The sequence below is a fragment of the Tinamus guttatus genome, unplaced genomic scaffold, assembly GCF_059628265.1.
Source record: "Tinamus guttatus ecotype Peru unplaced genomic scaffold, ASM5962826v1 Tinamus_guttatus_pri_ptg000498l, whole genome shotgun sequence".
Lineage (NCBI taxonomy): Eukaryota > Metazoa > Chordata > Aves > Tinamiformes > Tinamidae > Tinamus > Tinamus guttatus.
The window spans coordinates 92,459-105,902 of record NW_028289032.1 but is presented as its reverse complement, the minus strand read 5'-3'; the positions used below and the strand labels follow the sequence as shown (position 1 = coordinate 105,902).

At 44.0% G+C, this 13,444-nt stretch overlaps 1 protein-coding gene across 1 annotated transcript in view; it reads right to left on the bottom strand.

Annotated features, from left to right (window-relative positions):
- Positions 1-721: 721 nt before the first annotated feature.
- The window catches only part of LOC148592852 (syncytin-A-like), a 51,597-nt gene continuing 38,874 nt past the window's right edge, over positions 722-13,444 (bottom strand). The window contains exon 3 of the mRNA XM_088533424.1: positions 722-738. Coding sequence (XP_088389550.1) covers positions 722-738 — 17 coding nt within the window. The remainder of the gene's footprint in view (positions 739-13,444) is intronic.

The following is a 13,444-nucleotide window of genomic DNA, read 5'->3' as shown; positions in this document are numbered from 1 at the left end:
TACTATCCTCTACGGTGTAGCTTTATACAATTCTATCACCTGTAAGCGTACACACGCGCTAAGCAACAGCATTCTCATTGGTTAAGCTATAGTGTCCATGCATAACTAGCTTGCAGCTGGCTGACATTCCTTTCCGATGCTCTATTGCTGGTCCTCCCGGATGCTTATCTGGCTATGGTCGGCCTAGCTCATTAAAAAGTTGCTAACGAGCGTTATCTTCTCCGGGTGGCCTTGGTTCCCATCGCTTTAGTTCCCGGTTCTCACCGCCTCAGCTCCTCGGTTCTCATCACTTCAGCTCCTCAGTTCTCATCACTTCAGCTCCTCGTATTCCTGTAAAAGTGCTAAGGCCCCAACACGCCTCTGTGAGTAGAAGGCGGGGCGAGCCAAGAGGGGGAGAACAGCCCGCCCGCAACGGAAGTAGGCGGGGCCGGAGCCCAACGAAAAAGTACCGGAGCCCGGAAGTAACCAGTCAGTCGAGTTCCAGCTCCGGATCAGACACTAGTGAGGACGAGTGGCCCACAACTGATTCAAACTTAAGGAAGGAGAAAAAGAAGGTAAACAGAACTAAGAGCCAAAATATTCCCATTCGAATTAAAGAAAAACCGCGAAGGGAAGAAACCCCTCTCACGGACTGGAAGGAAATAAAGATCGCATGTGCCGATTGGGCCCCATCGGCCGCGCTAGCATTCCCAGCCCGGGTGACGGAGGCAGGACAGAGGGTCTACTCGCCGATAAAATCTAAGGACATACAAGCGATTGTTAAAGCAATTGCGGATAAAGGGATTAATTCTGCCATGGTCTCAACCCTCATAGATGGTATCTTCGGGGGGGACGATATGCTCCCGTTCGATATAAAACAAACTTGTAGGCTAATATTTGATAGAGCAGGGATGATCATTTTCAAACAAGAATGGGAAGACAACTGTACAAAGTGTTTAGCCCAAGTAACTGGGGCAGATCATCCATTACATGGCTCCAGCCTGCAGCGGTTAATGGGTACAGATCCAACAATGATCACCCCCCAGGCGCAGGCCCATGGCATGCGGGCCCATGAAGTTATGACAACTACTCGTGCGGCCAGGGAAGCTATTCGCACAGCCTGTAGAGTCGTTGCCAGACCATCGCCATGGTCCTCAATAAAGCAAAGTGAAAGTGAGAGCTTTACACAATTTGTAGATCGTCTCCAAGCAGCGGTCGACTCTTCGTCCCTGCCTGCGGAGGCAAAAAGCCCGGTCGTAGCGGAATGTTTACGCCAACAATGCAATTGGGCAACCAAAGAAATCTTGCGATCATTGCCGGCGGGGGCAAGTATTGCAGACATGATTAAGCATGTTGCAAAGGAAGAGCATCTGACCCCAATTCAGGTGGCTGTTCACGCCAACGTAATGGCCTGTTCTAAATGTGGCCAGGCAGGCCACGTTGCAGTAAACTGCCATTGGCTGGGGGACTCACTGGCAGCGCTCCCCCCATGCCAAGATCGACCCAAAGGTCGCTGTCAGGAAAGATGGCAGAGTCAAGTGGTCCCCGCTTAAGTCTATTAAACCAGACCTTCAAAATAAAACTAATGAAAATTGTGAGTTTCTGCTCACAGGACCGGATCATCGGACACCCTGGTGACAAGCGTCCCGCCCGAGCCTGTGAGTTCCACGCCGACCGAATCCAGAAAACAACAAAACAGCCTTCGCAAGAGGGGGCCGCGATGCCTTTGCGTTATCTTAATTTTGCAGCTTGTCACTATAGGACAGGTAGAGTCACACCAGCAATGGGTACTTGAACAGATCGAACAATCTCGAGCAATTAGTACAAAAGTAACTACAGGGTCACCAATTTTCAGTGCCACGCCTTGGCAACCAGCACCCATTGAACCCTGTTCCAAACGCAGCTGGTACGAAAATTGGTTCACCGGTTCGCTATGGTTAACCACCCTGATATCCACCTTGATAGGGCCGATCACAATGATTATGATCACGCTAATCTTTGGACCCTGTATATTGAATAAGCTCACTCCGTTTGTCAAGAGTCGGTTAAAGAAGGTTAACATCATGTTAGTAGCACGCCGACAACGGCTTTAAGAATATATCCACTCAGTATTATCCCCAAGTTATCCCAAGGTACACCCTATTCCTGTACCGCGGTATTACCTGTCATCCCCTACCTTCTACACTTTGACTTTGTGCCTTATGTTTTTATGTCAAGTTTATGATACATAATTTTAAGATTGTTATAAACTATAAGAATAGAATAATATAATAATAAGAATAAGTAAGAGTAATATAATAATAAGAGTAAGTAATAAGAATAAGATAATAATGAGAATAAGTAGTTAGAATAAGGTAAGAATAAGTAAGAATAAGATAGTCATATTTTAGCTAGTTTTGTTATGCATAGGGAGGGGGGAAATGTTGCAGATAGTTAGGGTCTGGCGGCCGGAATATATCGTGCTGTACGGAAAGATAGGGCCCCTAATAGCCAATTGTGTTAGTTTATGATGTAAGCAGACGGATGTGACGTTGTAAACCTTAGCTATATAACACCTTGTTACCCATCAATAAACGCCATTTGCCGTCCACCACATTGGTGTCAGCGAGCTGATGGCCCAAGCGGCCTGGGGGTGGTCGCCGTGCCGTTCCTGAACCAGGTCGCCATGCCACTTGAACGGCAACACTCTTGCAGCCCTCCTGGGAAACCTGCATGCTCGATTGCCTCCCTGAAATGCCTGTGCACCAATGCACGTAGCATGGGGAATAAACAGGAGGAATTGGAGATGTGCGTGCAGTCACAGGGCTATGATGTCATTGCAATTACAGAGACATGGTGGGATAGATCGCATGACTGGAATGCCATCATGGATGACTACATGCATTTTAGGAAAGACAGGCCAGGAAGGCAAGGTGGTGGAGTTTCTCTTTATGTGAGAGAGCAACTGGAAAGTGTTAAGCTCTGCCCAGGGGTGGATGAAGAGCAAGTTGAGAGCTTGTGGGTAAGGATTAAAGGACAGGCTTACATGGGTGATACTGTTGTAGGTCGCCTGATCAGGAAGTTCAACATCACCTGTTGTAGGTGACACTGCAGGCCATCTGATCAGGAAGTCGAGGAGGCCTTCTACAGACAGGTGTAAGTAGCCTCACAATCACAGGCCCTGGTTCTCATGGGGACTTGAACCACTCTGATATCTGCTGGGAAGACAAGAAGACAACACAGCTAGGCACAAACTGGCCTGGACAGCAGCAGGAATGTATGATCTCTGCCTAGGAGTGGAAAATCATAGAATCATAGAATGCTTAAGGTTGGAAGGGACCTCTAGAGGTCATCTAGTCCAACCCCCCTGCACACGCAGGGTAACCTAGAACACGTGGCACAGGACTGCATCCAAGCAGGTTTTGAAGATCTCCAGAGAAGGAGACTCCACAACCTCTCTGGGCAGCCTGGTCCAGTGCTCTGTCACCCTCACTGTTAAAAAAAAATTCCTTAAGTTCCTGTGGAACTTTTGGTGCTTCAGTTTGTGGCCATTACCTCTAGTTCTGTCGGTGGCCACCAGGGGAAAGAGACCAGCACCATCCTCCTCACTCCCTCCCTTGAGGTACGTAGAGACACTGATTAGATCCCCTCTCAGCCTTCTCTTCTGCAGGCTGAACAGGCCCAGCTCCCGCAGCCTCTCCTCATAGGGCAGATGTTCCAGGCCCCTGATCATCCTTGTGGCCCTGCACTGGACTCTCTCCAGCAGCTCCACATCCCTCTTGTACTGGGGAGCCCAGAACTGGACACAATACTCCAGATGCGGCCTCACCAGGGCTGAGTAGAGGGGCAGGATCACCTCCCTCGACCTGCTGGAGATGCTCTTCTTAATGCACCCCAGGATCCCATTGGCCTTCTTGGCCACGAGGGCACACTGCTGCCTCATGGTCAACTTGTCTTCCACCATGACACCCAGGTCCTTCTCTGCGGAGCTGCTCTCCAGAAGGTCAGTCCCCAGCCTGTACTTGTGTCTGGGGTTATTCCTCCCCAGGTGCAGAACCTTGCACTTGGCCTTGTTGAATTGCATGAGGTTTTTCACTGCCCAGTTGTCCAGTCTGTCCAGGTCCCTCTGGATGGCAGCGCAGCCCTCAGGGGTATCAGCTACTCCTCCCAGTTTGGTATCATCAGCAAACTTGCTGAGGGAGCACTCTGTGCCTTCATCCAGGTCATTGATGAATAAATTGAACAGGACTGGACCAAGGAAAATGAGTGAGTCAAGAGCTCATAAGGATTAAAGGCCAGGCTAACATGGATGACACTGTTGTGGGTGATTACTACAGAACACCTGATCAAGAAGAGGAAGTTGATGAGGCCTTCTACAGACAGGTGTAAGTAGCCTCACGATCACAGGCCCTGGTTCTCATGGAGGACTTGAACCACCCTGATATCTGCTGGGAAGACAACACAGCTAGGCACAAACTGGCCCGGAGCACTGATGACAACAGTGTATGCAGTTATCTAACTGTAAAATGTACACTGGAACATCAACATGGACATCGGTTGCATTCCGAAAAACATCTAGCAGAAAAATATGCTGACCATATTCCAATGAAACTTCCAGCAAAGAAAAACATAGTGACCACATCGTGATTCAACTTGGGTATAAAACATCCCCATGGAAACTTTTGAGTTTTTGAACCAAGTTCTCCTTGGAAGCAGTGGGCCCTGCAGTCAAGAACTCTCCCCTTGGGTCGGGACACATGAACTGCTAGGGCCTGAACGACAGGCCCGAGTCATTGTTACCTTGCAGATGAATACAGCACTGCCTTTGTAGAAGCACACAAAACTCGCCTGTAGAACTACTCATGCTAACCTGCACGGAGGCCTGCCGGACTGTTTATGCTAGCCTGCACAGAGGCTTATTAAGCTGTAACTTTTGTAGACTCTCATGCATGTGTTTTTGACCTTGAAGGGAACCCTCCCATCTGAGGCCTGGGCTCTGGCCAAGTCCTGGTCCTGGATGGTAGGGAAAGTATGACCCACCAGATGTTTCTGCTCACAAAGAGAATGCAAGTTATCATGATTTGCTCATTTGGCTCTATAAAAGCTGGACCCTCTTGCCATGACTTTGGAGACCTCACTTATGGGTAGATGCGTCCCGTAAGACCTCCCAGTTGCCGGGAAGTCTCTCCAAATCCTCACTGCAACAGGGGCTCCCCAGTGATTACGGATCTGGATGATGGTAACGTATTCAGGCAATTGGGGATGGATCTTTTTCTTAATCATTATTCTTTTTCTCGTATAGTAATGGTTAGGTGCATTACCTTGCCTATTTTGTTTGTTGCTAAAACCGAGCACATAGTGAGCTTATTGTTTTGTTAAATGTATCGTTCTGTATTGTCTTAATATTAATAGTGAAATAAGACCGTTCTTTCCACTGCTTTCTGGTTCTTTCCATTGCCCCCCCCCCCATCAATTAGCAAAACAATGCCCCTGGAGAATACTCCTCGAGGTTAAGGGCCCTCTGTGTTTGAGTGAGTGACTTTATGCATACAGGCTTTGGGACTTACCCTTTGGTTTGGGTTTTAGATTTTGGATTTTTAGCTCTTAGATTTTTCAGTGTAGTGGCTAATTGTCATACTGACATCTGAACTTGCGAAATGATTTTTCCCTCTGCCTACTTGTTCTAATAAAATATATTCTAAATCATCTAACAGAGTGCAGCCTCTGTGTGTCAAAACCCTTAGTAAAAAGCCATCGACCAAGTCTGGGACTAAGACTAGATCCGGCCACACCTAGGCTCCTCTACAGGGGCTATTTAGAAAGCACAAGTGTCCTTTTTGAATCTCGTAACTCAATGGGAGGGTGTCCTTTGCACATGTTCCCTTAGGCATATACCATTGATCAGGTCTGAAACTAAGGCCAATCTGACCTGAACCCTGTGAACCAATGGGAGGGCATGCATGGAGACCTGTATGGATGAGCAAGGAGCTCCTGGCAAAACTCAAACAGAAGAAGGAAGGGACAGGCCACTTTTAGGAGGAATATAGGAATGTTGTCAGGGTATACAGGGATGCAATGAGGAAGGACAAGGCGCATTTGGAATTAAATCTGGCACTCACTCATCTTTGGAAGGTCATGGTGACATGGAGAGGCGTCTGAGGCCTGGAAGAAAGCCAACGTCACTCCAGTCTTCAAAAAGGACAAGAAGGAGGACCCAGGCAATTACAGACCAGTCAGCCTCACCTCCATCCCTGGAAAGGAGATGGACCAGCTCATCCTGGAAGTCATCTCTAAGCATGTGGAAGAATGTGGAGGAAAAGGTTATCGGGAGTGGTCAGAATGGATTCACACAAGGGGAAGTCATACTTAACCAACCTTGATAGCCTTCTATGATGGGATGACTGATTTGGTAAATGAGGGGAGAGCAGTGGATGTTGTCTACCTTCTTGACGCTGTCTCCCATAACATCCTCATAGGCAAGCTCAGGAAGAATGGGTTAGATGAGTTAGTTAGGTGGATTGAGAACTGGCTGAATGGAAGAGCTCAGGGTTGTGATCAGCAGCGCAGTGTAGATGCAAGCCTGTAGTGAGTGGTATCCCCCAGGGGTCAGTACTGGGTCCAGTCTTGCTTACTTTACTCAACAATGACCTGGATGAAGAGACTGAGTGCACCCTCAGAAAGTTTGCTGATGTTAAAAAACTGGGAGGAGTGGCTGAGACTCCAGAGGGCTGTGCTGCCATTCAGGGAGACCCAGACAGGCTGGAAAGATGGGCAGTAGGAACCTCATGAAATTAAAGAAAGGCAAGTGCATGCACCAGGACAGGCTGGGGGTTGACCTACTGGAGAGCCACTCTGCAGAGAAAGACCTAGGAGTCCCAGTGGACGACGAATTGACCATGGGCCAGCAATGTGCCCTTGTGGCCCAGAAGGCCAAAGGTATCCTGGGCTACATTAGGAAGAGCATTGCCAGCAGGCCAAAGGAGGTGAACCTTTCCCTCTACTGAGCCCTGGTAAGGCCACGTCTGGAGTGCTGTGTCCAGTTCTGGCCTCCCCAGTACAATAGACATGAAGTTACTGGAGAGAGTCCAGCATAGGGCTACAAACATGATTAGGAGACGAGAATCTCTCTTATGAGGAAACTCTGAGAAAGCTGGGCCTGTTTAGCCTAGAGAAAACACTGAGAGGGGATCTTATCGGTGTATACACATATCTTAAGGGAGAATGTCAAGAGGATGGGACCAGACTCTTTTCAGTGGTGGCCAGTGATAGGACAAGAGGCAATTGGCACAAACTGAAACACCAGAAGTTCCACCTGAATTTGAGGAAAAGTGTCTTGACTGGGAGGGTGACAGCACTAGCACAGGTTGCTCAGAGAGGTTGTGGATATTCCAGACCCACCTGGATGCAATCCTGTGCAACATGCTCTAGGTGACTGTGCTTGTGCAAGGGGGTTGGACTAGATGATCTCCAGGTGTCCCTTCCAATCTCAATCATTCTGTGATTTTCTGCAAAAGCGAACTATTATCCACTTATGGGTGTGCATATGCATCAAGGGAATGGACAGCAGTTAAATTAGAAGTAAACAAATGTGACACACTGTTCCTTGAGCATCACACTTCACAGTCTTAGTCAAGAAACACCATGCTCAAGACCACAGGGTATATGCAGCCTGTAATTTTCAAGGATTCCTGACTTGATCAGATTCAGAACAGATACTTCTCTGCAGTGAGACAATATGCAAAAGTTTAATTTTTGATTCTGTATATTCAAATTTCAGGATCTTTTGAAGCATCTTGCATCTTTGAAGATGTGAATAATTCAGTCTTAAAAAAAATCATAGTAAAATTCTCTCTCTCATTAATGAAAGAGCTCTTTTGGTTACTGTCCAGTAGTTATTTCATAAAGCTATTGCTAACTTCCCTGGGTGTCCAGGATGCAAATATTTAGACTAACTTTCTTCTATTCCCATTTTAATAAGAATGCATGAATACTTCATACAGTTATATTAACTCTACTCATACTAAAGCTGTCTAGTACCATTAAAAGCATAAAAGCTGTTAAATTAATTTTTCATGGCTTTACTTTGATGTTATTTTTTAGGTTTAAATAATAAAAAGACCTATAGAAGTTCTAAGCACCTTGGCATGCAAAACAAAACAAATTTCCAGCAGCATTCAGTATTTTAAAAGTCTGAATTACTAGCCAGCCATTTCAAATAAAAACAAAAAACAAAACAAAAAAAAACCCTGCTATTCTAGAATCCCTCTCAAACTTCCATCTTATTTAGTCTGCCCAGAAGATCAGGCTATACGTATGCTGTGCTGCAACCAAGTTCTACATAATTGAGTCAATCTACCACAGTTATTTTATGCTACCCTTCATTTCACCCCCATTTATGCATATCCCCAAGTCATAAAATTTGGCAGAAACAGTGTGGCAGTGGAGCAGGTCTTGAAGGGCAGCAGCAGTTATAGATCAGCTTATACAATACTGGCCAAATGACTGCTGGCTCAGGTTAATCTCATGAATCCTAATTCAGGGCAACAGTGAAACTGTATTATGGTGCACCCTATGAGCTTTCTGAAAAAGCTGTTATATCTTGAAAGTACACACCAAAATAGCTAAGCTATTTCATGCTAAACATGCTAAAGTGAAAATTATGAGACTGACAGAATGACCACAACTATAAGTCAGAAAAACTCTTAAGCATGCTCTTATGAAAAAAAAAAAAAAAAAAAAAAAAAAAAAGTGGTTTGCTTGATGTTTTGCTGTATCAAGGCCTGGATTCTGGACATCACATCTCATCCTATATCTTAATATCCTATAAAAGTCTGTGCCACCTACACACCCTCCTATATCTAAACAGATAGACCACATTCACAAAACAAACATAACTTAATCCTGTTTTCAGTAAGATCACCATCTCTTTTGACTATTTTTCTCCTATATCCTCACTGTTTTAGTAATTGGAAAAGGTATCATCATTCTAAATCAAGCAGCAAATACATTATGTAGAGTCTGCTTCATATCACTGACAGGGACCAGGAACATACTTTAGATTCAGGTCAACCTTTCTCCTCCCCCCAGTTCTCAAGGACAATTGCACAATAGCCTTTCTGAGGGGAAGGAGCAATTTCTTTCTAACCTCATAAAATCATAACAATTAGATCCTCTGTGCATTACTAGGGATATTACTGGGTACTCATCACCTTTTAATTAGGGTACTTAGGAGTCCAACTCAACATTTATGGACCATAATTCCTGATATCCTATTTTTTATCTTTGCTTTCACCTCCCCAATGCTCTCTCTATTCTTTGGTAGCCCAGACAATCCATTTATCATTATACAAAGTTAGTTTTTTCTTTGGCAACTTATTCTTCAGACTTTTCACTCTCACACTTTTCTTCTAATTTCCTTTGTTTTTTATGGCTCTGAATAATTTCTGTACTAAAGTAGATTCCATGTGAATTCGAAGGATTTTTATTTCATAGTTATTTTTTATAACATTTTTTCAACTTTCCAAATAACAGTCTAATGAAGCTAAGTACTTAAGCTCATTTTAAAGTTACACTGGTTTTCAATGATAGTACCAAAATGCTTTGCTAATTCAGGTTGTGGCCTGAAATTAAATCGTGCTTTACAGTTCGATATCTCTGTACTTGTTTTTGGCATGGTCCCTGTATGGCAACTTAATTTAAATTATGGTCACAACAATATAGAGGCTGATTGCAAGAGTGTCCAGTGAGAAACTAAAAAATAACCATTGGCATATGCATTTAAATCTAGTTACTCGGCTTTTACCTATATTCACGTTCCTGGAGTATTTCAACTGGATTCAATCCTTGTGGTTTCTGGATAAGACTGATACGGTTTTGTTTTTGCTGCAGTTGCACAATAGGTGAAGGCTGTCCAGGTGCAGGCTGTGGTACAGAAGGCCCAGGCATGGCTGCAGAGGGCTGGGAAGCAGTAGGGACAGGAGAAGGCTTCCCCCTAGGAGGTGATACAGAAAACTTTTGTGGTATATTGGGAACACCCATATCTGGAGCTTGGCCTAGAACATAAGAAACACAATAACATGAAATATGGAATGCAGTTAAAAATCCAAAATGTTTTTTAAAGTCAAGACATGAAGCTAAGACAAACTTTCAAACTTATCAGGAACAGTAGGCTTCACTCCCTATAGAAAAACACACTCAAATGGACACTGCAGGAAATGATGCAAAAAGAATAAAAGTGCCTGTCAATTTATGAAAAAAATGCTATTTTAAAAAAGTCATGCTGTTTTTTAAGTAAATCTAGTATTAGTAAGAGACCTCTAGAACTGGCTTCATATAAGCGCAGGACCAAATTCTGACTCTTTATATGTTCACTGTCCTTATACCACTTGCAAGAATGTATTCCCAATCACAATATGACTAGAAGCATGAGTAGGCCTGCTTTTACAGCTTTCTGTGAGAACCAGTAAGCTGTATTCAAATTTCAACATTAGTACTTAAATGTAACTGTCAAAATAAATAGCTTCCATTTTCCTCCCACTCCCAATTAATTATATTTATGTATTTGAAATGCTTGGAATCTGATTACTCTTTTATGCTATAGCATTCTAGTTATTTTTAAAGTTAACTAACTCATCAGTTAACATGAATATAGCACCTGCCAATGACAATACAGGTTTCAATACTCTATCAAGTCAGGAAGTCACCCATGCACAGAGATGTGGGACAGTAACTGAGAACAGACATCTGCAACAATAAAGATGTCACTTGATTGCTTGAGAAAACATAATCATTTAATGCAAAGAAATACAACTATGCAGTACACCTGCAATCTTGCAACCAACTTCACTTCAGACCTGGTATCCTGAAAAAAATTAAAAGATGCCTCACTTTCAGTGATCACTATCTGTCATGCAAACATCTGCATCAATCTCCAGAAAGAAATCAACTTATACATTTAGTTCTGATTGTAGAAGGTGCTTCAGGCTGCCAAATAGATGCAATAATTTCTTCTGGTCAACTCATTCATGTTTGAATAAGTGATAAAACACTCCTTGATATTTAACTGCTAGGCAAAGTAAAGGTCACACTACTTCTTTAGGTCTGCTTTTTTCCCCATTCTTTTTCATGCTTCTTTTCCTCAGTCACTACCCACACAATTTAACCTTAACTTTATGTATGATTACTGCTATACTCCCCTCTACCTTCTGTCCAAGTTTTAGGGGTCATGGCAGCAGGATGTCCATGCATTCCTGGAGCTGGTCCTGGCCCAGCTGTAGGACCAGTTATTGCATGTGACCCAATGCCTACAATTTAACAGAAGAAAGAAAAATATTAAAATGCACATTTATATGCATTCAAAAATCACTCTGCATTCCAACATGCTTGTCTATTTTTGCAAATGAGTTTTGTGCATTAAATACAGATTTAAATGGATACTACTGTGTGAAAAAATAAAGAGGTATATTAAAATCATGTACTTTAAAAGACTTGATGACAAAGCCACATACATTTAAACAAAGTGACCAACAGTTAGCAAAATTATTTTGATAAGGAAATAGGATCATTTCTACCCTGTTTCTAAAGCTAAGCTAAAAAGCAATTTGGCAATATCTTACTTGAATGGTACTTAAGACAGACAAGAACATATTTTTACTAACAGTTTAGAGAAATTTTTAACTCTTTAAAATAAGCAGCATATTTTTAAATCTGTCCTTGAAGTTTATTTTGGGACTGAAATCATAATCCATTTATGGTAGATATTATGATGTCACCCAGACAGGATCATTGCTTCAGGTGAGTAATAAACAGAAGAAGGAGATAAACTTTAAAAAAAAAAAAAAGAAATGAATAAAGGATGTATACAACTGCCTTTAAATAAGCTAGAAAATCTTTTTTTTTCCCATAGGAGAAGCTCCTATATTCACACAAATTAATGAACTGACAAAAACCAAACTTCAACAACAGAAAACTTCCCTCCCTCCCCATTAAATGGATCTTAGGAATGGACTTGTTCAGAAAACATAATAGATGCAAGTTGTTTAAAGTAATACAGCTTTTAAAGGCCGTAACGTTTGCTTACTGCATTATAACATCTACTACCATTATAAGAAACTGAACAATGAAATCATTCTCTTTTCTTTTCCCTATGTTATGCACCTGATGGCATAATGCATATAGTTTGTTTCACTTTCCATGACCTGCATAATCAGTCAATTTATTCTGGACTTTATAGCCATTTACTTGCATAGCAACAGGGGAGTGGAAATGCATTCTAAGAGCAATAAAATGCAATTGATAAAGTGTGATAAACATTTGCAAGTGTCAGACACAATCAGGACAGACAGTATATAAATTACTTTTCATAGAATCACAGAATCATTAAGGTTGGAAGGGACCTTTAGAGATCACCTAGTCCAACCTCGCCCTGCACATGCAGGGTCACCTAGAGCATGTGGCACAGGACTGCATCCAAGCGGGTTTTGAAGATCTCCAGAGAAGGAGACTCCACAACCTCTCTGGGCAGCCTGTTCCAGTGCTCTGTCACCCTCACTGTTAAGAAATTTTTCTTTAAGTTCCTGTGGAACTTTTGGTGCTTCAGTTTGTGGCCATTACCTCTAGTCCTATCGCTGGCCACCACTGAAAAGAGGCCAGCCCCATCCTCCTCACTGCCTCCCTTGAGGTATTTATATACACTGATCAGGTCCCCTCTCAGCTTTCTCCAGGCTGAACGGGTCCAGCTCCCTCAGTCTCTCCTCATAGAGCAGATGCTCCAGGCCCCTGATCATCCTCATAGCCCTGCGCTGGACTCTCTCCAGCAGCTCCACATCCCTCGTACTGTGGAACCCAGAAGTGGACACAATACTCCAGATGTGGCCAGGATCCCATTGGCATCTTGGCCATGAGAACACATTGCTGACTCATGGTTACCCTGTTGTCAATCAGGACTCCCAAATCCCTCTCTGTGGAGCTGCTTTCCAGCAGGTCAAGCCCTAATCTGTACTGGTGCCTGAGGTTATTCCTCCCCAGGTGAAGGACCCTGCACTTGTCCTTGTTGAACCTCATGAGGTTCCTCTCCGCCCACCTCTCCAACCTGTCCAGGTCCCTCTGAATGGCAGGGCAGCCCTCTGGAGTGTCAGCCACTCCTCCCAATTTGGTATCGTCTGCAAACTTGCTGAGGGTGCCCTCTGTGCCCTCGTCCAAGTCATTGGTGAACAAGTTGAAGAGCACCGGGCTCAGTACTGACCTCTGGGGGACACCACTGGCCACAGGCCTCCAACCAGACTCGGCCCCATTTATCACCACCCTCTGGGCTCTGCCATCCAGCCAATTCCCAATCCACCTCACTGTCCACTCATCCAGTCCACACTTCTGGAGCTTCCCTGTGAGGACGTTATGGGGAGACTGTGTCAAAAGCCTTGCTGAAGTCAAGGTAGACAACATCCCCAGCTCTCCCATCGTCCATCCAGCCAGTCACCTCATCGTAGAA